The following is a 25,226-nucleotide window of genomic DNA, read 5'->3' on the forward strand; positions in this document are numbered from 1 at the left end:
GGGATTCATGTCTGTTTTATTCACTGCTGTATCCCCACAGTGCTTAGAACAGTGTTTGGCGCAGAGGGCTCATTCAGTAATACTTATTAAATGAATGAATCATTCAAACATTGTGGTGCCTTCTCCTATACCAATCCATTTCTATAAACACCTTTTGGCAACTACTTACAGAATGCATTGAGGTATTCTAGAGAAAAAGATTACATCAGCACAAAATGTGCACTGTTATCATCAGGATTTTCTTCAACTAAAAAATAAAAAGTCTTTTACTCCCAAATTCATGTCCACATCAAAGAGAGAAACCCCAGGTTAATAAACTAGAGCTCTTTCTCTTTACTAAAATCAACTTTTGCCTTTGAAGACAGGTTTATTTATGTCTGATTTTTTCGATAATTAAAACAGAATCATCAACCCCTGTTATTCTCTGCTAGTTATTTGCATATAGCAATACACAATAATCTGATAAACTTTCTATGATGATGTGTTCGGAGCTTACAAAATAAATAAAGCCTTCAAAATAAATTCTTATTTGAGGGTACTTAAATCTGGCATGCTAAATATCATGTTTTGTAGCTTAAAGTTGTAACTAGGTATTGTTAGGCTTTTCGAAAGGAAAGAGGGCATTGTATTGTAGCATATTGTTGGAAGAACAAAAGGAGCATTTAGACATGAACTTTGCCCTCCTGGAATTTACACAATGAATGGTAGAAGCACAGTTATAAACACTCCAGCGCCTCCAACAATAACTGTTGACTTTTTATTTGCAATCAGAGAATCCTGGCAATGGACAACTAAGTTTTCCCTGGGTTTACGAGAACTGAACTGAAGTGGAAAATGTTATTTGCTTTAACGAAATAATTTCGTCTTGTGCAACAAAAAATTCTGTCAATCAAGCAAATAAAGAGAGAAAGGCTTATTTATAAAGTTGCCGGCTTCTGATTTCATTCCGTTGCTTCTCAGGCTCCAAGAGGAAAAGAAAATGAAGACTTCCTTGCTCTGTATTTTTCTAATTTTATGTAGTACCTCAGCCTGGGCGAAAGATAAACATTATTACATTGGAATTATTGAAACAACTTGGGACTATGCCTCTGACCATGGGGAAAAGAAACTTATTTCAGTTGACACGTAAGTCACTATTTTTTCTTGATTATAGACCAAATTTATAAATTATTGATTTAAAAAATAAAGCCAATAAGATGAAATATTTCTTTAATTTGTATATACAAAAACTGCAAAATATGGACTTGAAACATTAGACACTTTAATAAATCTCTAATTCCTGGGATTTTGTTTGTTTTTTGAGAGGCTGCCTTACTCCTTTCCACTTGGTATGAGGAACTGTGTGGGCTTCTTATTACCCCCTCTGGTTCTTATCACATCTCCCATCAGGGTTCAGTCTTTCTGTCTGTTTATGCAGAAGTTCTTTCATCTAAAGAATGACTGTATAAAATTTTATATTTCCTATACCGTTTACTGATTACTAGTGGTAAAAATAAAAGGTTTTTTAATCCTTCAAAGAATCATTTATAGAAATCAAATACAATTTTAATATGACTTTGCCTAATACTCGTTGGGTGACTCTGGACTGTTAATTACATTCATCTTTCTCAGACTCAGCATCCTAACCTGTAAAATGGAGACAATGAGAATACTTCAGGGGGTTGTTTAAAGAGTGGGTGCACGTAGAGCTCTTCGTACAGTCCTTGGCACAAAATACATGTGCAAAAAAATGTGAGATAGTTATTATAATGCCTCCTCAAAAAGCTCTATGTAAATTAAAGGTTTTCTTGTTTCAGTTGAAAGGTCCCTTATTTCCAGAAACATCCACCACATGAAAAACCAGGGGTATAGTTTTCCTTGAAGTTTTTTGTGATAGAAGTTTATCTATACAGAGGTCATCACTTTTAATAATGTTAGTTAAACATTTAACACCAAATTGAAATTTGTTATTCAAAACCATATTCACAACATTTAAAGATGTATTTTGGTGGTGAAAATATATTTTAAAGATGATAAATGTATCTTAATAGTGATACTTAAAAATGTATGTTAATGGTGACAAATGAAACCAATGACCATTAACTGCTGAGATTGTATCTTTAAAAATTGGCTATAAAGTATGCCAAATTTCATGACATTGACTCTGTTGATGGGTATACACTATTCTCATTAATTTTATGTACGTTTGAAATTTTTCAAAGCTGATAATAATACCTAATTGTTAAGTTATTAATTCAGTAATATGCAGTGAGGAAAGTTTCTGACCTAAAGATAACTAATTGTAAATAAAACTAGTATATCTTACAATTATTTTTTTAAGCCTGGTTTTGAGCTACTGTTCTCTTCTTAGGGACATGACATATTTTTATGGCTTCATAAGGACCATTATTTTGTATGCATTCAGCATTTTCCCTAGCTAAACATAATATAAATTATGCATTTTTTAATAGGGAAACTAGACACATTTTTTAAAAGGTCAGACATATTAGGGGAAAAAAAGTACTGTCCTACTCCACGCCCTCACCCACCATCCTTCTGCCATTATTCATGGTCAAAAATCAAATAAAATCAATTTTACTGGGCATCAACTAAGTGCAAGACATTGCCCCAGGCACACTTTAGTAAAGTCTTCTCTAATTCTAGAAATTTAGAAGAGAAAAAGGCTTTATTAAGAATTTTTTTGCAGGGAGGGGAGAGAATTCCTTTATTTTTAAATACTCTAAGGATTTTCCTGGCAGTCCAGTGGTTAAGATTGGAAGCCCTCCCTCTTGCAATGCAGGGGGCGTGGGTTCAATCCCTGGTTGGGGAACTAAGATCCCACATGCTGCACAGCACAATCAAAAAAAAAGATTAAATACTCTAATGTCCTGTGTGTGCTGGAGAGGTTATACAGCATTGGCTTGATCATCTTCTTTTGCTTCAGCAACAGCCTAGAGTTGTGCAGACTCTAGATGACAATGTTCACTCTGTCTGTGAAATTTTTAATTCATCTAAACAGCAAATATTGAATAGGCCTTTAGCAATTTTGCCAGTACTATGCTAACCTTTTTGTTTAGATGAGTTTAGGTAGCAACTTTTTGCTTCCTCTTTGTCTCAGATTTGCAGAATGTCCAGCTACTTAATCCATTCAGCCTTCTATAACAAAATACACCAGACTGGGTAGCTAATCAACAACAGAAATTAATTTCTCACAGTTCAAGAGATTGAGAAGTCCAAGGTGCCAACATGGTCATCTCTCTTCCGAGTTCATAGCCTTTTTACTGTGTCCTCACTTGGTGGAAGGGACTAAGGATCTCTTTGGAGCCTCTTTTATAAGGCATCTACCCTGTTCATGAGAGCTCCTCCCTCATGACCTAAGCACATCCAAAGGCCTCACCTCCTAATACAATCACATTAGGGATTAGGATTTCAACATATGAATTGGTGGGGGGTAGGACATAAATATGGCAAAGACTGATGTGATATCACCAGGCATGATTACTGACACTCCTTCTGTGAAGGCTAAAAAGGAGTAGAGATAAATAGGCTGAGAAACAGGTTGAAAGAGTGCAAGATAGTTGTTAGGCAGAGAATTAGGTTTAAGCTGATGTTGACCTTGAAGGTCTGGAACAATGAAGATGAAAGTATGTATTGAGATGGCAGAAACTCCATCTCTTTCATGCACCAGTGATCACTAGTACCTAGAACATAGGACACACTAAATAAATATAATTTTTAGTAAATGAAAGTGAATGAATAAAAGTATATAGGAAGCTAGACAAAATTATAGGCTGTGTTGTAAAAATTTTCCCTTGTTCCTAGTATGGACAGATTCACACCATAAATAAATAAATGAAATAAATCAGAAGATACAACGAAATAAGAAAAGTCAGTTTATGGAGTTATATGTGGGATAGTGGAACTGAAAACACTGGCAGATATAAAAGAGAAAATGTATGGATGTCTTTTAACTAGGAAAATAGAGTTTACTTTTTTTTGTCATATCAGTAATATTTATTTCTAATGGGGTGAGGTAGAAAGCAATTTCCTTATGCTCAGCACTGCCATTTACTTAGGTCTGTGCCTTCTCTGTCATTTCAACAAATCAATAAGTAAAGATCTATAAAATATAGTTCCTGCTCCTAAGTTATTTGTACTTAAATGAGAATAAAAGACATACATATGAAAACAATTAGCAAATGCAATACTTTGTTCTGGGCCCATGGTAGACACTAATTAAATATGTATTGACTGTTGGCTACATAGTAGCAATAAGTAGCAATACTCCTCTTATCTTCAGGTTACTTTTTTTCCTGGTGACATATAGGATGCTAGAAATAAGTGAAAAAAATCCTTAAACACAAGAAGAGCCTTCACAAAACCCTTTTACACTAACTTCATAGGCTCTCACTCAGGCTTGGTGACTTAATTAACATACAGTTCTTACAAACATTGTTACCTAGTTTTCCAGCCCACTGTAGGTTTGAGAAATAAATCAGAAATATTATAGTGAAGATGTCATCATAAGCAGACCCAATGACCAGAAGAAATGACAGCTCAAATTTTACCCAAAGAAATAGAGAACAAACCAAGAACATTCCACACTATGGTATAATCATAAGTATTATAATTATAATATTGAGTGATCAGGATACCATAAATATTCAATAAATGTTAATGTTTACTATCATTATCAGAAAAGAAGTTGATTTTTTTCCCAGTACACCCTGTTTAAGAAAACAAGGAAGCAAACAAAACATTTTTAAAGAAAAAACTTGCACCGAAGGCATTCATTTTACCCCTTCAAAAATGGTCTTAAAATTTAAAATAATTCTTAAAGAGGTATAATTATGAGCTAAAGTAATCTGGAAAAGTCGCTTACGATGACTCATATTCCAAGGTTGCCAAATAAAAAATAGTAAGCAAAATCTAGTGTGCTATAAACACTTCATATAGGACAGCCTGTGTGCAGGAACTAATGAAGTAACTACACCATTTTATACATTTCAGGCTCTACAATTTATTATCACAGCTGCTATTTTCCCCAAGAACATATCCAAAAGAGGGCTGACACCTAGGTACCATTTTCATGCTGTGTTAATGAAGCCAGGCCAGTGAGAACCTGTAATTCACTTGAGTTTGTGCTATGCATACCCAGGTTAAGTCTTTGCCTGCCAGTTAATTTTTGACTGTTTTCCTTGTGATTCCTGTGTCTAGTAGGCAGAATTTTTTTAATGACCCACAAAGATATCCTACCCTAAAACTCCAGAACCTGTGAATATGCTGAGATATCTCTCCCACGATTTATGTTATATTCAGTGATACAGTTGACTTTAAACTAAGGACATGATCTGGGTGGGTCTAGTCCAAAGCAGAGAATTCTCTAGTAGAAGAAAAGGAAGTCAGAGAGATTCAAAGAGGTTTGAGGGGGATTCAACAAACTGTTGCTGACTTGAAGATGGAAGAAGCCACTGGGAAGGAATATGGGTGGTCTTAAAGAACTGGGAGAGGTCCTCATCTGGTAGTTAGCAAGGAAGCAGGAATTTCAGTCCTACAACCATAATGAACTGAATTCTGCCAATAACCTGAGTGAGATTGGCAGTAGACTTCTCCACAGATCCTCCAGACAAGTATTCAGCCCAGCCAACAGCTTGATGCCAGCTGTGATAACCTGAGCAGAGAACCCAGTCATGCCATGCCAGACTTCTGATCCAAGGAACTGTGAAATAATAAATAGGTGCTGTTTTAAGCTGCTTTATGATCATTTGTTACACAGCAAGAGAAAACGAATATACTGTGTCTCAATGAATGAAGCTAAGACTCCAGAAACTTTTCACGTGCATTACCCACATTTTAGTAACCATGGCTTGATCATCTTGAGTGCACTCTGAATTTATGGATGGGAGTAGCATTATTATTATCTTACTAAGGCAGTGTAAAAAATGTTTTAATTCCTCTACCATTAAAAACTCACTTCTGGGTCTGAATCTACCAGAAATTAGAGGAATTGCTATAGGATTATAGGAATTGGGGGCGCTAAAAAGGAAGGATGTGTTTACTGAGAGGGAGACATATCTATTGTAATGAATAGAAGAGAACATGTTACAGTTGCCAACAGAAAGAACTATGATTAATGTGAATTACTTGTTCGGGTCAAAGAACAACCATAATAGGTTTTTTATTGACTGGATATCTGATTGGCAAACTTCCTGCAAGCTTCCAGTAACTGAAGCTTTGTCCCCAAAGCCGTGCTCTTAAAGTTAAATAGACATTCCCTAATGACAATTTGATGTTTCTTTGGAGACAGAGCATAAGCAAACAGGCCTCCCCCAAGCTATCACGTGATGTAAAATATTTGGTTAAGATTTAATTTTGTTTCAGAAAAAAAGACAAGATGGGAAACACATTTTGCATATTGCTATGTGTATAAAAGGAATTCCAAATGTTAAAAATACTGGATAGATTATAATTTCAGATCAATTATTTTTTAAGTAATTTTCACACCCCTCCCCCAAAAATCTTTGTACACAAAAAAACGAATTCCAAAACTTAGACAATGCTCCTCCTATTTCAGGAAATGATTAATACAGGAGAATTTCAATATAATGAAAGCATTTTGACAAAGTCTGCTACAGTTTATTGAAAAGGGATGTGACATATTTCTTAATGCTTTAGAGGCACATTTAGGAAATATAAATACACACTATAAATGAAGTCTTAAGAATTTGAGGGCTATTTTAAAACTCTGGCTTTATTTAAGATATGGATCAACAGAGCATGGTAGAACACAGACTAGAATCTCTATTTAAATATCATTGGGACCAATCCCCTAGCAATAAGAGTGTGTACAGACACTGGAGAAAATTTACCTCGAGGCTTAGACGGACCTGTGTGAGACTGACTTGTCCAGGTTCCTCTGGTGTGACCCAAGAGTAATTCCATCCTTGCACCGTAAGCTTTGCAGCTGCCGCTGCGTGCCTGACTGAACTGCCCTCTTCCTGACCTCCTCTCAGCAGTGTGGACTGGATGAATCTGCCTTTAATCTCAGTGGCCTTCAGTGCCTCAGAATTTTGCTGTTGGTAAAACATCTATTTATTAAGAATACTCCTGTCCGTACTAATGCTGCTGTTTCCAGGGAAGAATGTTTTCCTGTGTATTTTGATGTCCTCGAAGTCTCTCAGAGCCTTTCTTAATTTTTTTTTTCTGTTTTGTTCTAACAAAATAGAAACTGCAACGAACAATTAGAAAATGAAAACAAATATGAGAAATAAAGGCTTAAGCATGGATTTGCCATCCTGGGTACAAAAAAAGTCACTTCTTTATTTTTCTAACTTCCAGCTTGGCCCTTCTGCCACCATGATAGGGGAAGGGAACCCCATCTCATTCATCTTTCAGCGAACAAGTTGAGAAGCCTGGGGTTTAAACAATCCAGGTTTTAAAAAATTGGGGTCCCTAGTGTGACAACTATGAGATGCTCATTGTTGAAACCCCCTGGTCAATTCAGAACACGGGGGCTCTACTATCTCCAAAGCCTGTTCCCAATGCCCAAATGCAGCCACCAGGACCACTGCCAAGCGGCCCTGCTCACTGGTCCCAGCACTCAGGCTCAGTCAGGTGCCTCCATGCTGCCATGCCAGCTGACGTTTGACCACGACCAGGGTATGGCCTGGAAACATAACCTGCCACCTTTCTGTCTCATGTCCTCCAGGAATCCCACTGCCTGTGGGACTGGGCCGCTTTCTTCCCCTTCCCCTTGCAGCCTCCCTTACTCAGGTTGCCCATGAATGCAGAGCGGCATCAGAACACACAGGGGTATTTGTTAGCAAATGCAGATGCCTGACCCTCACACCAACAGCACAGAAGCAGAATCAGTGGGGCTGGGGCCTAGGAACTTGTATTTTATCAAGGTCCTCAGTAGATCCCTGTGCATATGAAAACTTAAGAAACATTAGGCCTGAGCCTAGATTTTTTAAAAAACAGATCTTTAAATTTGGACCTTGCAACAGAGAAAGTCCAGAGCTCCCAGACAAGCCCTGCCCTCATCTTGAAGAGAGAATGGAAAAGTACCCCTCACTCTTTCTGATGAGCTTCTCGCTGAGGAAACAAGACAAAGTTTATTTCTCCTCAGTCACGTTATCTGGCCTCATATGGGTTGAATGGAAAATGGTAAGGTGTCAAAGGTCACCGAGATCAAAGTAGGCAAAACGCAGGCGCGCGCACACACACATGAACAAACACAGACCCCAGACCATCAGCTGGGGTTAGCAGTTTTTATTCTAGTGGAGGAGACCTCGGTTGTGGAAAGGCTTACCAAAGCCCAGGTTTTAAGTGGGTTCCCCTGAATGGCTAGATGGCATTGCCCACAAATAGATCCCACTGAACTCTCTGGGCTTGCATTAAGGACAATAACTTAAGAATCAGTTCAAAAGTTTGAATATCAAACTTGCTTTCTTTTCTTTTTTTTCCTGGCTACCATTCAATTTGCTGATATTTTTAGGAAAGTTTTAAGCAACTATTAATCAGCCACTAACCTGAATATAAACATTCAACGTTCAAGTATTTTTGCTAGCAAGGGATTAAAAAACCACAGGGGTAATTCAAATGCAAAGATAAGTTTAAGACCCACACACATTGATGAATCAATTCCAACTTTGATTTAGTTTTGCTAAAAGAAATTAGAAAGATGGAATTACTTTAGCATTATTAGTTTTACTTTAGGAAAAAAATATGCACTTGCTTTCACATCTCACATATCCAGATTGAATGCTTAGAAACTCAGATTTTTTCCAGTGGCTGAAAGAGGTATGCCATAAGTGAGAAATGCCTTCATTAACTGCTTTATTTTAATATTTCACTTTAATTTTATATTCTATCCCACAATGCCTCTGTGTTTTACCGTGAAAACCTTACAGGAAATACTCTGGTAAGATGCATTACATTTTTATGGCGCATCCACACGTGGTGGTCTGCCATATAGCTGATGTGTGACACCTCACATAATTAAAATAACAGGGCTAAATGCCAGCGCTCCTCTTCATTTTTTGGAGGCATCCCTACAACAACTGGCAAACATTTAATATGATACGGTCATTCATTTCTCTTTCATCATAATGTTATCCCCAGCAGTGATGGCTTCTAATAGAGTTGTCTTCCTTTCCTTTGCAGGGAACATGCCAATATCTATCTTCAAAATGGCTCCAATAGAATTGGAAAAGTCTACAAGAAGGCCGTGTATCTTCAGTACACAGATGAAACCTTTGGGACGAATATAGAGAAACCTGTCTGGCTGGGGTTTTTAGGCCCTATTATCAAAGCTGAAACTGGAGATAGAGTTTATGTACATTTAAAAAACTTTGCCTCTAGGCCTTATACGTTTCATGCACATGGAATGACTTACTATAAGGAACATGAGGGTAAGTTCAGCTCATATGCTAGCTGGAATTTCCTCTTCCTTTTCAGTAGGAACACTTTTTAATTTCTGAGATTATGGACTTTCCTCCTGGATAAGACCTGTACTATGTTGTTTAGCTCTAAACTATTTTATGAATAAGTATTTTGGTTCATCCTAATAATGCTGTGTTTCTCTGGGTTATACTTGTTTTGTGTGAAGTGTGAATGTGATAGAATTTCTGTGTGGACTCATGTAGTGAGAGTCAGTGAGAGCTGGAACTTCCTTCCCAGTGCCCAACCCCTTTCCAGACACATGGTCAAAATAAGAGAAATGGGCAGTGTGCATTAAAGCCTGGAAAAGACAAAAATCCAGAAGGAGGAAACAGGAAAGAAGAAACAAGAAATCCCCAAGATGAGGATGATCTTATCTCTGAAGTTCCCACATGTGAATGTACTGTAGCCATTGTCACCTTCCATCCTAACTTTGGATAAACTCTGTCCCAGCTAAGGCAGCATGAGTAGTCTCATACAGTAGCCAAGTAGTGCAGGTGGCTGTATGGTCCCAGAGTCACATCTGAGACACAGTTAACCAAAAGGTCATTTGAATGTAGGACTTGGAATCCTTAAAGATGGTACAGGAAGAACGAATATTAGATTTGGTGCTTGTGACCTCATTCTTAGTACATGATGATGATGATGATGATGATGATGAAGGGAGATGGTGTTTTGTTGTGATTAAGAACAAGAGCTTCAAACTTAATAGACCGATGTTTGAGTGCAGCATTGCCTTTTATTGACTGAATGACCTTGGACAAGTTAACTTAAATTCTCTGTGCTACAGTTTTCTTATCTATAAAATAGGGACAATGAGAGTACACAATAATAGCTCAATAAATGTCAGCTATTATCATAGGCAAAAATGCCGAGACCATGTTCATTGAAATTATAAGGATCAAGTTTGGAAATTAGGATAAAATTAGTTTTAATTAATTATTGGTTTTCTATTTAAAAGAGGTATTGCTTTACAGGGTGAATGTTTTGATCTTCTATATTTTTAAATTTGTTTTTCTAAACCAAACAATTACATTCATAGCATAAAAGCTGACTGCCATCTTATTTATTTTTTACAATTTCATGATATATTATGGTTTTAATCATTTTTAAGGTATGATCATTGTATTGTGGATATGTTAGAAGAAAAAAGAGTTCTTTTAGAGATACATACTCAATTATTTATGAATGAAATGATATGATGTCAGGGATTTGCTTTAGAATAATTCACTGATGATGACTAATTCACTGTTAAGAGTGGGGGAGGGGGCTTCCCTGGTGGCGCAGTGGTTGAGAGTCCGCCTGCCGATGCAGCAGACACGGGTTCGTGCCCCGGTCCGGGAACATCCCACATGCCGCGGAGCGGCTGGGCCCGTGAGCCACGGCCACTGAGCCTGCGCGTCCGGAGCCTGTGCTCCACAACGGGAGAGGCCACAACAGTGAGAGGCCCACGTACCGCAAAAAAAAAAAAAAAAAAAAAAAAAAGAGTGGGTGAGGGTATAGATGAAACAAGATTGGCCTTGAGTTGATCATTGTTAAAGCTGGGTTGTTGGGCACATGGAAGTTAATTATATTATTCTCTCAGCTTTTGCGTATGTTTGGAAATTTACAAAATTAAACAATCCCATGGTTACTTCACAGGCAAAAATCTGATATCATACAAGAAGCTTCAGTGATAGGAGAAAGTAGCCATTTTGCTCTTACTTCCATACCATAACCCCAGGGCAAACGTGGTTCTTTAAATTGCAAACCAACAGTCATTATGCTGCTGGCATATCTATTACTGCTCCTTGAAGGCTCAGTCAAGTATAAAAAATGATAACATTTTCTGTGAAACTTCCACACCCTGTAGCCATTTGCCTTTTATTCTTCTGTGCTCAAATAGAACACCACTGTGTTCCCAAGGGGATACATACTAGATGTTGAATAAGTGTTTGCTGAATGAATTAATAGACCATCTATTTTCTCATTCAAGCTCAAACACATTCAATTTGTAATTTCATTGCATGTCATTTCCTAGGGGCCATCTACCCTGACAACACCACAGATTTTCAAAAAGCAGACGACAAAGTGCGGCCAGGTGAACAGTGTATGTACATATTGCATGCCAACCCAGAACAAGGTCCTGGTGAGGAAGACAGCAATTGTGTGACCAGGATTTACCATTCCCACATTGATGCTCCAAGAGATATCGCCGCAGGACTCATTGGGCCTTTAATACACTGTAAAAAAGGTACATTTTCTCATTATCATTCACAATAAATGACCAAAGACAGTAGAGAGGGAGGTTCGTTTTTTAAATATACTTTAAGTCTTATGTGTTATGATTGAGTAGGTAAGGTAGAGAGGCAGTGAGTCTAGAAAAAAAGGAACGGAAGAGCAGGGAAAGGTAAGGAGAAAAATGGATACGTGGAACAACATTCAGGTTACTGAACGTAAATTCCCTAAATGTTTCCAAGTCTATAAAACCGAAGTGACTGGTTTAGATTTCTGGTTTATTAGGAAAATAAATACAAAAAAATTTTTAAACTATAAATCACATGCTAAAATTCATGCTAAAAATTAAGTTCTACTGAAATAGTAATTTTCACTTCAGATTCTCTGGATAAAGAAGAAGAAAAAAATATTGACAAAGAATTTGTGGTGATGTTTTCTGTTGTGGATGAAAATCTCAGCTGGTACCTAGAAGACAACATTAAGACCTACTGCTCTGAACCAGAGGAGGTTGACAAAGACAATGAAGACTTCCAGGAGAGTAACAGAATGTATTGTAAGATTACATAAGATCTGTTAACTTTATCTTAGTTTTCTCGGTCCATTAATTCTGCTACTCTTATTCCCTCACATGAATAAGTAGCATGTTTCTAATCTGTGCCCTTGGTAACAAAGCATATTGGATGTGCAACCTGATATTCAGCTAAACAGGTCCAATCAAAACTCTGAGCAGGTAAAGCTGGACACATCAAATTGTTTCCAAACCATTATCAGTTATGGTTAAATGTATATGCATGTTATATTTGTATACTTTTTATTCTCCCAACTCATTTTAAAAATTATTTGAGGCAGCCTAAAATTGTTAAATTATATTGTAAAGTATTGCACTATAATTAAGAAAATAGTTCAAACCACTAGTTCTAAAAGGTATTTCTTTTACATACATATTGTTCTTCACCACCCGTGCCCCCCGAACCTTGCATCATTTTTTCCTATATTTTAGTTCACTTTATTTCTTCTAAAAATGTTTTCTTTACTTCCTGGGCTTCTCCTTGATTCTCAGACACAAAATAATGGGGTTAGTAAGATAGTCCATCACTTAGAATGTTTAGCTTCTTAAAAATAACCCTTACTCAGAAACTGAGGACACAAAAGTAACTGTACTATCAAAGAAGAAAAATTAATTAACAAAGTACGGATTTTTATTTCCAACTTTTGCTTATTTCTGGCTGAAAGATCCTCTTTCCATATTTTAATCCAGCCTCTGTTATGTGCTAACCAAAATAGGCATTAGAGACTCAAACTTCTAGTCTGGCTAAGTCTGGTTTGGTATCCCTGTTGCATCTGGTTACCTCGCAATACTTCCCAGAACTGATTTCTATCTTAACTCTAGGACCTCTCAGTTTGAGCAGTGGCCCTTAGTTTCTTTGAAGAATCAGGCTATCCTGCTTTTGACCTCTTAGGTCTTTGTGGCTCTGGTCACTTGTTCCTACTGTCCTTTCCCTGCATTTCTTCTTTCCTCTTTCACATTTCTTCCAATTTTGTCTTTTAATCTTTAAAAAAAAAAAGCTTCCCCTGTGTTCTTATTACAAAAGCAATTCACATTCACTGTAGAAAATTGGAAAAGTTCTGATAAACAATAACAAAAAACACTGACATCATCCGTACCACCACCAACAACATGATACATGATTGATTCCTAAATAAACTTCAGTGTTTTTTCTATTTACTGTATGTGTGCACATTTATATATACGTATGTATATATGCACACATTTGTATTTACAAATATACACATGAACATACCAAGGTGTAGAGTTTATAACAAAGAGAGCAAATAGATTTCATCTTCAGTGCTGTGTTCATGTGCTAATATTGTGTTGACAAAAATCTTGAGGCTGAATTCAGGTCCAGAATGAAAGAGTACTGTGATTGATTAACAATGTCTGATGTGGGTACAGGAGGGAAGAAGAGCAGCATGTGTGCCAGGTATTTTCAATCCCAAACTGATTTTATTTAGAGGTAACTATCAATATCCTGGTCACCAATGTCTGTTAGTCACAGTCTCTGCTCTTGACTTACAGCTGTGAATGGATATGCTTTTGGAAGTCTCCCAGGACTCTCCATGTGTGCTGAGGACAGAGTAAAATGGTATCTTTTTGGTATGGGTAATGAAGTTGATGTGCATGCAGCTTTCTTCCATGGGCAAACGTTGACTAATAAGAACTACCGTGTTGATACAATCAATCTCTTTCCTGCTACCCTCTTTGATGCTTTTATGGTGGCCCAGAACCCTGGAGAATGGATGCTTAGCTGTCAGAATCTAAACCATCTGAAAGGTAAGGCATCTTTACCTGAAATTAGCTGTCAGTTGAGAAAAGAGTCATGTCTCAGTGACACTATTAATGGGGTGATGATTGGAAATCAGAATCTAAAAGCTAAATAACTTTGGAATGATCTGAGCTTTGAACTGGTAACTTAATTTTATTCCTCTGACAGTATGCATCATAATGTAATTTTTTAAAAAGACTGGAGCATTTATAAAGTAATAAAAATTGAAAATATGTTAATTTTTGGAAAAGAAAAAATTAGCCCTGATGTATAGTCCTACCCTAAAAGTATAATACTGCATACAGCTTCCCAGATTTGTAAAATACACAATATTTTAAACACCAGAAGATTTGTATATTGTGCTGAAAAGTAGCTTGCTGTGTTTTTCTTGACTTGTTCTATTAAATATAACCAACTTTGTCCTTTGAGTCCAGCTATTCCTTAGCTTAACATGCTAAATCTCTCCTCCATCTCTTTAATATAAGGTAATAAAATACCCCCAGTTCTTGAAAAATATTAGTTTGCAATATTGGTCTTCTGAAGAAATTAGGTTTAATCTGGGTCTCTGAGCATGTTACTTTGACTTTCAAACATGATCTTATTCATAAAATGTGATCATGGCGGCAGAAGGCTCAGCACAGCAGGTGCATAGCCATTTTATCTAAGAGAACAATACTAATAACGTGCTCATTCTATTCCTCCCCCTCCACCCACCATATCCCCTAAAATAGGGCAGAGCATCTCTTCATCACTTATCTATGTTTTCTCATTACAGCATTATTTATTTCAATGCTGACTCACTGATAAAATAAAACAGCGAGGATATTCCCTGGCGGTCTGGTGGTTAGGAGCATTTTCATGGCCAAGGGCGCAGATTCAATTCCTGCTCCAGGAACTAAGATTCCACAAGCCACGTGGCGTGGCCCCCCCCAAAAAGTGAAATTAAATGGTGAAAGTTCATTTCTCCCCACATCACTTATCTATTAATGTGTCTTTTTTTTTTCTTTCTCATCGAAAGACTTCCCAAGCGAAACCCCACAGAAACTGGTTCCACATTTTTGAAAACACTAGTAGTATCACTTCTCTGTGCCACCTAGAGAATTGTTTTTCACTGCTTGAATTTTCCATGAGTGATTTATATACAACTGATTACTCTAGTTTATAGTATTGTTTCTAGCTATCTATTTCTTCAGTTTCCATCTGTCATTTCACCAGCAGCATTTACAAGGCAATAAGAGAGACAAACATTGGCTTCATTAACCAGTGTCTCCTCCTGTGTGGTTTTTAGCTGGTTTGCAGGCCTTTTTCTGGGTACAAGACTGTAAGAAGCCTTCATCTGAGAACGATATCCATGGCAAACATGTTAGACACTACTACATCGCTGCTGAGGAAATCATCTGGAACTATGCACCCTCCGGCATAGACACCTTCACCAAAGAAAACTTAACAGCACCTGGAAGGTAATTCAGAAAAAAAGATATTATTTCAAAATATGCCTTCCCCCCAAAAAAATCATAAAAGGCTGATTCAGTGATTAAAATTTTAATTGGTACCTGAAATTGAGTAACTAGACTGCTAAATATTTATTAAGGTTTGGTAGTGAGTCCAAGTTTGAGAAATAGGACTTCTGAGTCCATGAAAAAGAATAGATTTAAAAGTTTTCAAATGCTCAACAAAACTCTCAGAAAACATTGAATACAATTAGATCACTTCATTTGCTTTCCATTTCTGAAAACATAGCATTGTAAAATCCAGCAGCATTAAGTACATTCACAAGGTTGTATAATCACCAGCACTGTCCATTCCCAGAACTTTTTCATCGTTCCAAGCAGAAATGCTGTGTCCACTAAACAAAAACTCCCCATCCCCTGGTAACTTCTATTCTACTTTCTGCCTCTATGAATTTGCCTATTCTAGGCACCTTATGCAAGTAGCATCATGTAATATTTGTCCTTTTTCGTTTGGCTTATTTTATTTAGTATCATGTTTTCAAGGTTCATCCATGTTGTAGCATGTATCAGAATTTCATTCCTCTTTAAGGCTGAATAATATTCCACTGTATTCATATACCATGTTTTATTTATCCATCTCTCTGTTGATGGACATCTGTGTTGCTTCTACCTTTCAGCTGTTGTGGATAATGCCACTATGAACACTGGAGTACAAGTATATGTTTAGGTCTCTGCTTTCAGTTCTTTTGGGTATACATCTAGGAGTAGAATTGCTTGATCATATGATAATTCTATTTTTAATTTTTTGAGGAACCATCATATGGTTTTCCACAGCAGCTTCACCATTTTACATTCCCACCAGCAATGTACAAGGGTTCTAATTTCTCTTCTAATTGCCAACTTTTATTTTCCATTTTTTAAAAAAATAGCCATCTTAACAGGTGCAAAGAGGTATCTAATTGTGGTTCTGATTTGCATTTTCCTGATACTTAGTGATTCTGAGCATCTTTTCATGTTCTTGTTGGCAATTTTGGAGAAATGTCTGTTCAAATTCTTTGCCCATTTCTTAATTGGGTTATTTGGGGTTTTTTGTTGTTGTTAAGTTATAAGAGTTCTTTTTATATGCTGGATATTAATCCCTTATCAGATAGATCTGCTTTGCAAGTATTTCCCCTTATTCTGTAGGTTTTCTTTTCATTCTCTTGACAGTGTCCTTTGATGCATACAAGCTACTTTTGGTACATGTCTGATGACTTCCACGGCCCCCCAGCTGTTTTTCCTGCCTCAGTCTTCCTTTCCTACTGTACATTCCTCATAAAACAGCCAAAGCAATCTTTCAAAAATGTCAGTGAGATTATGCCACACCCCTGCTCCAAGTCTCTGCCCAAACATCACCTCTTTAGAGAAGCCTTGTTTGCCACGCATCTACTTGGAAAGGTTAAGTGATTCACTCAACGGCAAACAACAGGTCAATTGCTGGGCCTGACTCTACCCAAGCCTGTGACTACTGAAGCAGAGATTTAAGTCCCCGCCACACTGACATTCAGTTGCAATGACTCCCAAAACGGTATCTCCAGCCCGGAAGGCTCTTATAAATTGCAGATTTGCATTATGAACTGCTTAGTGGACACTCCACTTGGATGAGGCTCCTCCAAATCAATATGTCCAAGTCTGAATCCATTGTCTTCCCCACAAATCTAAGTTTCCCTCTCTGCATGAATGGTGTCGCCATCCACCCATCGCTCAAGCTCAAAGCCTGAGCACCACCCTTGATTCCCTCCCTCCTTCACTAATCCCTCCTTCTCTCCTCATCAAATGCTGCCTCATTATATCCTAAATATCTCGGAAAGTTGTTTGCTTCTCTCCAACCTCTTTGCTAATACCTCTGAAGTCATCACTACCTCTCATTGAGATTTTAAAAGCAGGTTGCTGACCCGTCTCCCTATCCTGCCTGCTATGCTCCTGCCCTAGTTTATAAGAGATGCCATGCTTGCTGTCTTCTCTGAGCCTTCCTACAGGCTGTTTCCTCTTTGCAAATCCCCGCCCCATTCTCTCCACACACATATTCCATCATTTTAACTCTACTTCATCTCTAGATAATTTTAAAGAAACTCTTCCTCTGGAAAGCCTTTGGGGCCTCTCCCATCACTTTCCCCAACCCCAGGAAAAATGTTTCATAACACTCTGTGCTTATTAAATGTTATTATATATATATATATATATATATATATATATTTTTTTTTTTTTTTTTTTTTTTTTTTTTGCGGTACGCGGGCCTCTCACTGTTGTGGCCTCTCCCGCCGCGGAGCGCAGGCTCAGCGGCCATGGCTCACGGGCCCAGCCGCTCCGCGGCATGTGGGATCTTCCCGGACCGGGGCACGAACCCGTGTCCCCTGCATCGGCAGGCGGACTCTCAACCACTGCGCCACCAGGGAAGCCCTACATGTTATGATATTGATTGATTTGTAGTCTGTCTTCTGGGACAGATGTAAAGTCCATGTGGACAGGGACGGGTCCAGCTTGCTTATGGGCATGTCATCAGCATATAACAGGGTTCCTGGTAAAGAGCAGATGTTCCATACATTTGTCAAATGGGAGAAGAGATGAATGGGGTGGCTTTGGCAAGTCAAATGCCTTTCTGAGATTTCATTTTTTCATTTATAAAATGGGGAGAATGGGGAGCCGATGGCAGAGGAGTAGTACGTGGAGCTCACCTCCTCCCAGAAATACATCAAAAATACATCTACATGTGGAACGATTCTCATAGAACATCTACTGAACGCCGGCAGAAGACCTCAGACTTCTTTAAGGGCAAGAAAATCTCCACGTACCTGGGTAGGACAAAAGAAAAAAGAAAGAGAGAGAAAGGACTTGGGACAGGACCTGTGCCCCTGGGAGGGAGCTGTGGAAGAAGAAAGGTTCCTACAACCTGGCAAGTCCCCTGACTGGCGGGGAGATCAGCCAGGACAGAGGGGGAGCTTCGAAGCCTCGGAGGAGAGCGCAGCAACCAGTTTGCGGAAGGTAAAATGGAGAGAAACCTGCAGGGATGGTTGGTACCTCCACCCTGAGCTCCCCAGCCTGGGACACTCGACCACCGGTGTGGGTGGGGACTGGTGGCTTTAGCTCAGGCTTTGGAGGTTAGACCTGGGGAGAGGACTGGGGTTGGCTGCGCGAAGACAGCCTGAAGGCAGGGTGCCATTGTTGGAGGTTGCGCGAGGGGAGGGGCAGGACTGCCAAAGGAGCGTCTTTTCCCCCTCTCCCCCCCCCCCAGCATGCGCTCTCAGGCAACAGGACGCTGCCTCAACGAGCTCCAGGGGTGGGCGCGGGCTGGGCCTCCGCCGCTGAGAGAATCGGGAGCCAATCGCTGCCTCCGTCATCACAGGGCCCGGGAGGGCACGCTGGTCACCACGTCTGCATGCCCTCTATGCTGGGGATAAGGGCCAGCACGTGCTGAGGAAAGAGGTAGAAGGCATCCCAACTAAAAGTGGCCCTCACGCCAGAAAATAGTAAAACCACACAAGCTACGCAGGGATGCTCCCGCATATAAATAACCTTCCAAGACTACGGTAGGTAACTTTCTCCTAAACTCACAGAGTAAGAGAAATATAAGCAAATGAAGAAGCAGAGGAACCACTCCCAGTTAAAAGACCAAGAGAATTCCCCTGAAGGAACAAACAATGAAACAGACCTCTTCAGTCTAATAGACACCGAGTTCAAAAAGGAGGTAATGAAAATCCTGAAGCAATTAAGGAAGACTATTGACAGAAATGCAGATTACTATAAACTGGGGAGGATAATACCAACTTTGTTACATTGTCATGTGAGTTTCAGACGATAAATGAAACCTTCTGAAGGCTAATATGCAACAAACAATAGTTACTGTATTTTTAGACATTTCATACTTTATTAAAAAGATTCTATTGCAGGACAATTTATTAACTCTCAGGGGTTGACATGGACCCTCTTGAAATTTTTTTCACTTTGCTTGAAAAAATAAAATCTCTATGCCATGAGTCTCCACCCCTTAACTGAACATCCTTCTATAAGGTGCCTAGTACTATCTGCTCCTCTGAGGAGTATTTGGTAAATAATGGGTAATTTCTAAGCACAGGTCAGAATTTTTCTCTTCAGTTAGTATCCTATGTGACAACCTGGCTCTGTTCTGCTTTCAACTCCAGAATTAAACCTTTTTTCTTTTGACAGTGATTCAGAGGTATTTTTTGAACATGGTTCTACAAGAATCGGAGGCTCATATAAAAAGCTGGTTTATCGTGAGTACACAGATGCCTCCTTTACAGACCGAAAGGAGAGAGGCCCTGAAGAGGAACATCTTGGCATCCTGGGTGAGTCTGTGCAGAATACACATGACTAATGTACTCTTCCCCTGAGCTACAATCAACCTCAGAAAGAACAGAAGCTTCAGAACCTGTGGCATGATTTCTACGTATAAACTATGGACATGGAAGAGGAATCATCAATAAAATGCAGCAGCTTTTCCAAATGTAAATTACCCATAGTAAGTCTTCATCATTAAAAGCCAGGCTGACTTCAAATGATTACTTTTTTTTTTCTTCAAAGAGGTAAGGGGTTTGTGTGACTTTGTTTACATAGCCGGTAAAGCTATTAGTTTCCACTTTTAGCCAAATGTACATTCCCTTAGAAATAAAATTCAGCTACTAATGAGACAGGTTGGGTTTGTTTTAGAGCCTCCTACAGGCTGCCCCCAGGCAGAGCCCGGAGACCTGTTTTGCTCAGGCACTTGGGCAGAATAGCAAGTGAGTGGATTCAGACTGTCCTCACTCTTCACCTATTAGCTGTGTTACCTTTGAAAGTACTGCACTTTCTGTGCCTGTTCCCTTTCTGGAAAATGGGAACAATAATAACAATAGTCCCTACTTCATAAAGCTGTTGTAAGGATTAAATGAGTTAATTCACATAAAGACTCAGAAGAGCACATAAGAAGCTCTCAGTAAGTATCATTTTATATATTACATAAAATATTTTTGTACTATATTTCTGTGTTTTTGTTCTATATTTAGTAATAATATTGATTTTGGTGATGGGAAATCCACAACAGTGGTGTTACTTTTCACAGCCAAGACAATTTAACTTACCCCCTTTGGGTGGTCAAGGTTTATGGCATTCTCCTGACTCTTTGGACAAATAACACACATCTGGTCCACAGAAAAACAGGGTGAGGAGAGTGTAGATACTCTGAACAGTATTTTATAGACGTATGAAGCTTGCGAACTAACTTGGATAAAAATGGTAACAAATTTCATGACCTGAAGTTAACTTAGAAAGCCCCTCTCATCTTTTTCTGGCCTCCTCGTGTCAAATTGATAATGGACTTTTTAAAAACCAAGCTTTCCATTTGCAACAATAAGCATGTTGCTTCCAGTGGTTCTTGCCAGAGGACAAGGCAAAGAAAACAACTGTCTTATGCATTCTGTATGCTATATATCAGGGAGGATAATAATTCTCTCTTTGTCCCTAGGTCCTGTCATTTCGGCAGAGGTGGGAGACACCATCAGAGTCACCTTCCATAACAAAGGAACATATCCCCTCAGTATTGAACCGATTGGGGTGAGAGTCGATAAAAGCAACGAGGGCACGTACTACAATTCAAGCAGAAGTGAGTACAACACTCTGTAACCAAACAATAATGTTTAATAACCTACTGTGCTGGTCATCCCCAGGGAAATTGTCCTGCAAAAACCAAAGGCAGGAACTTCTGAGGAAACTTCTCATATACCATTCTCAGTATCATGCCAGGAGGCGAGTAAATCTCTTCCTACCATTTCCAGTATGTTTGTGGAATTCTGTCCTACCTTAATTGGATGATTATTGACAATGCTGCTAGTAACTGATTTGGATTGCCTCAGTTATACATTTCCAGAGTTCTATTTGGGTGATTGTTAAATTTGAAAAATATTCTTGCAATTATAAGATTAGATGTACATTTTAGAATATTTAAAAAATATAAAAAGGTGTAGCCAAAAATATTATCCATAGTTCTATAGACAACCGCTATTATATTTTTGTATGTCCTCCACTCTTTGATCTGTGTAAATAATAATTACATGTGTTTGAGATCATAGAATATAAATATACTTATCACTATAATTTTATACCCAGAGTTCGCTTTCTTAGCACTATAAACATTTTATAAATATCATTTCAGTGATACAAAATATTCCATTACATGAAAGTATTTAGGTATTTTTGTATGTCAAGGCTGACAAATGAAGACCCTATTCTGGGTCTCAGACTTCTTGTATCCTCACGTGGAGGAAGGGGCTAGGGAACTCTGTGGGATCTCTTTTGTCTGGGCACTAATCCCACTCAGAAGGGCTCCACTCTCATGACCAGATTACCTCCTAAACACCACTTTGAACACCACCATATTGCGCCTTAAGATTCCAATATGTGAATTTTGGGGAAACATAAACATTCAGACTATAGCAGGCACCAATCTCAGACAGAGGTTTAGCGGAGACTTCCTGGAGAAAATTATTCCCATTTGTGACCTGACACTGGTAGGATTCCACTCTAATTCATAAAAGGAGCACAGAAGTGTGTTATCCTAGACTAAACGCAGTCTACTCCATGGCTCAAATGATGACATTAGAAAGCATACTTTACCTGTCCAGCGTGACCTTTCTTACAGGTGCGCCTCCTTCTTCAGCCTCCCATGTGGTACCCGAAGGAACATTCACCTATGAATGGACTGTCCCCAAAGAAGTAGGACCCACTTACAAAGATCCTGTCTGTCTAGCTAAGATGTATTATTCTGCTGTGGATCCCACCAAAGATATATTTACTGGGCTTATCGGGCCAATGAAAATATGTAGGAACGGAAGTTTACTTGCAAATGGGAGACTGGTAAGTCCAATGAGGGAAAATGAAAATGATTTTCCAATTCCTTTGAATTATCATTATTATAAGGAAAATTCTGGGGTTTGAGGGAGTGAGGGTTCCACACCTAATGTTTATTATAATTTTTACTTAGGCTTATATCTATATTGTGCAGAGATTCTCTGACTAACATGATTGTTCCAAGATGAGTTGGAAACAAGATTTTCCTTGGAATCCAAAGTCTATTATGATACCATTAGACTTCAACACACACATTTAAAAAAATCACCTATTAATGATAATAAGTCACTCAACATTCACTAAGGAAATATTGCTTAAAATATTTTTTATGTGGCAGCCTGGATGGGAGAGGAGTTCAGGGGAGAATGAATACATGTATATGTATGGCTGAGTTCCTTTGCTGTGCACCTGAAACTATCACAACATTGTTAATTGGCTATACTCCAATATAAAATAAAGTTAAAAAAAATGAAATGGGAAAATGACCCTTTGATCTATAAATAGAAATGCCTAATCCCACCATTGTTTTTAGCTCTAAAATAAATATTTTAATATAAATCTTTAAAAGAGAAAGATTCTTTTTAAAATGCATTCAATACAGTTATCACATCTTAAAGCATCATCATAATTCCTTAATATCATCAAATTTCCAATCAATGTTCACATTTTAACTGAACATTTGTCCTTTAATTGTTTCAAGTTTGTTGTGTGGATAGGCACTCAAATAATTACACACATTACAATCAGTTGATATTTTTCTCAAGATATTTTCTTGCGTTTTTCTGTTGCAAAAGTCTTTTACCCTGTAGAAGTTCTCATGTCTAGATTTTACTGATTGCATTCCTGTGGTGTCATTTAACATGTTTCTTTCTCTTTTACTCTATTTCCTGTAAATCAGTGGCTAGATCTACAAGCTTGATCAGATTCAGGTTAGATTTTTTTTATTTTTTGCAATACTACTTCATGTGTGGTACTGGGTACCTCGATCAAGGAGTATATAATGTATACTTGTCTCTCAGTTGGGGATGTTGTCAGCTACTGATAAACATTTCCTAGATTCATAAACTAATCCGGTGTTGAACAATAGTAATATTTGGATTCCATCATTCCTTCTGTGTTTATTAGCTACTATACTTGTATAAACAGAAACGTCTCTTAATGGACTATTTGGTTGCCCTGAGGTACGTTATACAAGAAAGGAATGACAAATGCTTGATTCTTTCCCTTTATTTACAAGTTTTAGAATTACTAGTTCTCTCCTAGCATACATCAAAGGTTTTTAATAGTTTATTTTATTTATTTTGCGGTACGCGGGCCTCTCACTGTTGTGGCCTCTCCCTTTGCGGAGCACACGCTCTGGACGCGCAGGCTCAGCGGCCATGGCTCACGGGCCCAGCCGCTCCGCGGCATGTGGGATCTTCCCGGACCGGGGCACGAACCCGTGTCCCCTGCATCGGCAGGCGGACTCTCAACCACTGCGCCACCAGGGAAGCCCTTAATAGTTTATTTTTAAGTACTATTGTAAACTCATGGATTTAAGCATATTTAGTATGCTTCAATTCATTACTATTATACTTATTGATGCTCAAAATGTCCTATTTTTTGCCACTGGGGGACTTGCTCAGGTTGATTTCATTTTTACATGAACTTAGTAGTCTTTGAAGCTTCTTTGACTTCTAGTATAAAAAGCTATTTCAGGTTCATATTGTACATTTTCTGAGTCAGACCTGAAATCAGTCATTTCTCCCAAAAAGTCCTGGTTCTTTTCAGTAAGAAATTATTTTTAAAACTACAGTCAGGGCATTAGGGATGCTCAGTGCTATTGTATTAATCATTGTTCCTAAGCCTTTTCAGTGAGCAGAATTGAAAGAAACGTTTTTTAATAAAATTCATCATGGGTTCATACTGATACTTTCTATTCAAATTCAGGTCTATGGATTTTGTTTGTTTGTTTGTTTACTTAACCTCATTGATCTTATATCTGTATCTCCCTTCAACTGCACTGAAAAAGCTGAGTTCTCAATAATACCAGCATAAATATGCACTCATTTCATCCCACAATATAGACACAACAGTCTCAGGATTAGAATTACAACACTACAGCCAACAATATAATTACTGAAAACAGTTTTGCAGCCCTTTTTGTCTTTAGAGTGGATCCCACTAAGGATGTTCAGTCAAATTACAGATTTAAAGTCACTTGGAATAGTTCCTCCCTGTGGAGTTTTGCCACCCACAAAATACACAGGTTTATTTATTTATTTTAATGTATTTATTTTTTATTTTTTAGGGATTTCTTTTTAAACTGTAACATTATTTTATAATTACGTAAAACATTTGCCTGACTCCAACATCGTCTCTACAAAAAGAAGCAGATTCAAAGAAATCTAGCGTCTATCCTTTCTTCCCTTTCACCTATCCCCTCACTATAGATAACTTTTAAAAACTTTATTCTTTTATTTATTTTTCACTATTATTTTTATTAACTTTATTTTTTAGAGCACTTTAATGTTTACAGACAGCAAAATGGAGGGTAAAGTTCAGAGATTTCCCGTATACCTCTTATTCCCCCACACACGCCCTCCCCCAATATCAACATCCCCAACAGAGTAGATCCATGTATCCATCATTACAGTATCACACAGAATATTTTCACTGCCCTAAAAGTCCTCTGTTCTCCATCTATTTATCCCATCCTTCCAACTCCCAACTCCTAGCAAGACCGGTCTTTTCACTCTCTCCAGAGTTTTGCCTTTTCCAGATTGTCATATAGTTGGAATCATACAACGTATAGCCTTTTCAGATTGGCTTCTTTCACTTAATAATATGCATTTATGTTTCCTCCAAGTCTTTTCATGGCTCAGTACCTTATTTCTTTTCTTTTCTTTCTTTTTTTTTTTTTTTTTTGCGGTATGCAGGCCTCTCACTGTTG

General features: G+C 38.1%; 2 protein-coding genes across 7 annotated transcripts in view; one reads left to right on the top strand and one right to left on the bottom strand.

Moving 5' to 3' along the window:
• Positions 1–784: 784 nt before the first annotated feature.
• Positions 785–25,226, top strand: part of LOC132520874 (ceruloplasmin) — a 67,198-nt gene continuing 42,756 nt past the window's right edge. For all 4 annotated transcript variants that reach the window (XM_060149646.1, XM_060149647.1, XM_060149648.1 and 1 more), the window contains exons 1-9: positions 785–1,125; positions 9,145–9,392; positions 11,441–11,653; positions 12,017–12,190; positions 13,718–13,972; positions 15,253–15,424; positions 19,619–19,758; positions 20,913–21,050; positions 22,086–22,300. In XM_060149646.1, coding sequence (XP_060005629.1) covers positions 980–1,125; positions 9,145–9,392; positions 11,441–11,653; positions 12,017–12,190; positions 13,718–13,972; positions 15,253–15,424; positions 19,619–19,758; positions 20,913–21,050; positions 22,086–22,300 — 1,701 coding nt within the window. In that variant the 5' untranslated portion in view covers positions 785–979. The remainder of the gene's footprint in view (positions 1,126–9,144; positions 9,393–11,440; positions 11,654–12,016; positions 12,191–13,717; positions 13,973–15,252; positions 15,425–19,618; positions 19,759–20,912; positions 21,051–22,085; positions 22,301–25,226) is intronic.
• The window catches only part of HPS3 (HPS3 biogenesis of lysosomal organelles complex 2 subunit 1), an 87,591-nt gene continuing 77,383 nt past the window's right edge, over positions 15,019–25,226 (bottom strand). For all 3 annotated transcript variants that reach the window (XR_009540640.1, XM_060149654.1, XM_060149652.1), the window contains one exon: positions 15,019–15,417. Coding sequence is in view for 1 of the 3 variants with exons in the window: in XM_060149654.1 (XP_060005637.1) it covers positions 15,368–15,417 (50 nt within the window). In the remaining 2 variants the exon portion in view is untranslated. The remainder of the gene's footprint in view (positions 15,418–25,226) is intronic.

This window comes from Lagenorhynchus albirostris, chromosome 5 (assembly GCF_949774975.1).
Source record: "Lagenorhynchus albirostris chromosome 5, mLagAlb1.1, whole genome shotgun sequence".
Taxonomy (NCBI): Eukaryota; Metazoa; Chordata; class Mammalia; order Artiodactyla; family Delphinidae; genus Lagenorhynchus; species Lagenorhynchus albirostris.